At 38.9% G+C, this 2,701-nt stretch overlaps 1 protein-coding gene across 1 annotated transcript; it reads right to left on the bottom strand.

The window, feature by feature from the left end:
- Window positions 546-2,649, bottom strand: LOC107614419 (ethylene-responsive transcription factor ERF054). Its single transcript, XM_016316634.2, has one exon. It carries the CDS (start codon window positions 2,258-2,260, stop codon window positions 1,019-1,021), a length of 1,242 nt encoding a protein of 413 aa, XP_016172120.1. The 5' UTR covers window positions 2,261-2,649; the 3' UTR covers window positions 546-1,018.

Raw genomic sequence — 2,701 nt, 5'->3', positions numbered from 1 at the left:
AATCAACTTTGATTGGAAGATACAGTTAAAAAAAACGAAAAGCAAAAGATGCTATTCAATTGTTAGTGTATAATTCACCACTCATGAATTCCACATACATATATCTCTTTTTTTTCTGTTGAAATATATTGATTAAAAATTACACCAAATTGGTGGATGGAATATATATGTTTTTGTTGTGATTTTTGTCAAAAGCAGGTGTACCAATATGAATACTAAGGACAAAACGATAGAAAGGTGGTCCAAAAGCAAAATATGATATGGAAATTGGAAAGTGCGTAGCATACTACAAAGTGGTGGATATATTACTAGAACAACTAGAGTGGATACATACATATAACAAACTCCACAATGTACAAAAATATAAACTAAGATAGAAAGAAATGAAATACATATGATGAATCCATCAGCGTTGGAGCTGAAAAACATGGCTCATAAAACGCATGGACCTACTCATGAGAAGGAAATCACAAAAACGTCTCCTTCAACCTTGGTCATGCTAAACTACAACTACTACATAATAAAAGGCAACAAATGATGTAAATTCAAAGTAAAATTGATAATATCATCAGAAATGGTGGTGGAAGGCCCAGAAAAACATGGAGCCTTATATCACACATGATTGAGAGTTTCAAGTTCATAGAAGGGATGAGTTTATGGTATATAAGAATGATGATCAAGAAATAATAATCAAAGAAGGTTCACAGGTTGTTTTGCTGAAAATATCTGCAACCTGGGAGAGGACAAAAACTAAGTTTTTGTTGAGCTAGCAGTGGAGATAATAATATTTAAAACCATGATTTTATACATCAAAAAGTACCGTCAAGATTAGGATTTTGTTGCTGACACGTACAAAGCCTAATCAGCTTTTATGTCAGTAGCAGTATCCACTCTTGACGGTTCACTTTTAATGTACAAATGACTAAAATGGAAATTCCAAGCAAGCAAATTAGGATTGTTTGAAGGAGAGAAAGGGAAAAAGTGAGTTCTGAATCCTGATCCTTCCAGAAGAAAGGCCTCAATCTTGTTGTATATGAACATCAGCAGCATCATGATTATCATTGAATCCATCTTGTTCTTGTTGTTGGTGCTGATTTGAGTTGTTGAGACCAAAAGGAACCTGAGGTTGCAAAAGGAAACTATTGTTGGAAGTGTCCAAATCATCCCAAACAGGACTACCTGGACCCCAACCTGAAGGAATAGCATTGAACCATGCAGACATCTCTCCCCACACCAGTTCTTGAGAAACCCCTTCACTCACACTTCTTGAATTCTCATTACTCTCTTCTATTGGACTCTTCTCCACATTCGCATTCCCACCTTCAGAAACCTCTTCAACTTGCTTTGTTGTTGTAATAGAAGAGGAAGGAGATGAAGTAGTAGGAGCATCAGAAGGTGCTTCTTCTTGATTCTTATCATTATTATCATCATCCTTTTTGTTGAGGAAGAGTTCAGGGAAGTTGAGGCGTGCATTCTCACCTCTAAGCTTGAAAGCCTCGCGATCATAGGCCATGGCAGCATCTTCTGCAGTGTCGAAGGTGCCGAGCCAGAGTCGAGTTCTGTTTCGAGGTAGACGAATCTCAGCTACCCATTTCCCCCAATGGCGTTGCCTCACACCTCTATAAAGCTTCGTCGTGTTCAACGGCTGAGACGGTGGCCTCAACCTGTTGTTCATCATCATCATTCTCCCTCTTGGACTTAGGTTCAGTGCTTCGCTCCAATACTGAAGAATCTGCTGCTGATTCTGTTGTTGTAGCATTTGCGGTTGATACACTGTGTTCACCATGTTCATGTTATGTTGCTGTTGCGGATGATGAGATTGAGAACCGAAAGAAATCATTTGGTTGTTGTGCGTTGTTGGTTGCATTGGTGGGTGCATGAAAGGGGTATCTGTTCTTGTTCCGTATTGGTAAGGGAACTGCATTTGCATGGGGTTCTGTTGTGAGGGATCAAACGCAAAAGGAAACACTATTCTTGATGATTGTGAAGATGGAGGAACAGAGGAGGAAGAAGAAGAAGAAGGAGAAGGAAGAGGTTGTTGAAGGGAAGAAGAACGTTGAGGGCTTCGAATCTTCTTGAGAGGTCTGTTATGTAAGACGGAAGCTTCATCAAAAACTGGCTTCCATTGAGCCCTCTGAAAGAAGGTTGGATCATTCATTTCATCAAAAACCTTGTGTGCATCACTGTCATCATCCACACCCATGTTCCTGAACCTGCTGCCACTGTTGCTGTTCTTATTATTATTATTAGCTTCATCCATGGCCAATTAATCCCTCTGCTCTCTTTTAAAAGAAGAAAAAGGAAAAAAAAAAGAATTGGAATCAAAATCACAACGAAGCAAAAAGCAAATAAAAAAAGGGAGATTCAGATTTAGGAGTGTGGGGAGGTGAATCCGATCGAAATCAAAAACAGGATCGGATACCAAAGCTATAATCTTTGGAAGTACCCAATACCCATATCTGGATTGAATTGGAAAAAAATCTAGAGAGTAGAGAGCGAGCGGGAATCAGAGGCAGGAGAATAATAGTGAAGAATGAAGATGGCTTCTTCTGAGTCAGAAACTTGGGGTGGTGAATGCCGAAAGCAGTGCTGAGGAGAAACAAGGAGGTTGAGGCAAACACCTTTTATATCACACCATAAATCTTTTTCTTTTTTCTTTTTTGGGGTTTTGGCTATCATGTATGTTTAATTCTAAGTGTAA

This window comes from Arachis ipaensis, chromosome B08 (genome assembly GCF_000816755.2).
Source record: "Arachis ipaensis cultivar K30076 chromosome B08, Araip1.1, whole genome shotgun sequence".
Lineage (NCBI taxonomy): Eukaryota > Viridiplantae > Streptophyta > Magnoliopsida > Fabales > Fabaceae > Arachis > Arachis ipaensis.
Note: the sequence above shows the minus strand (reverse complement) of the source record. Positions and strands in the feature narration are given on the sequence as shown.

Coding starts and splice junctions, on each gene's coding strand:
- LOC107614419 (XM_016316634.2), bottom strand. CDS start 2,260: ATGGATGAAGCTAATAATAATAATAAGAACAGCAACAGTGGCAGCAGG.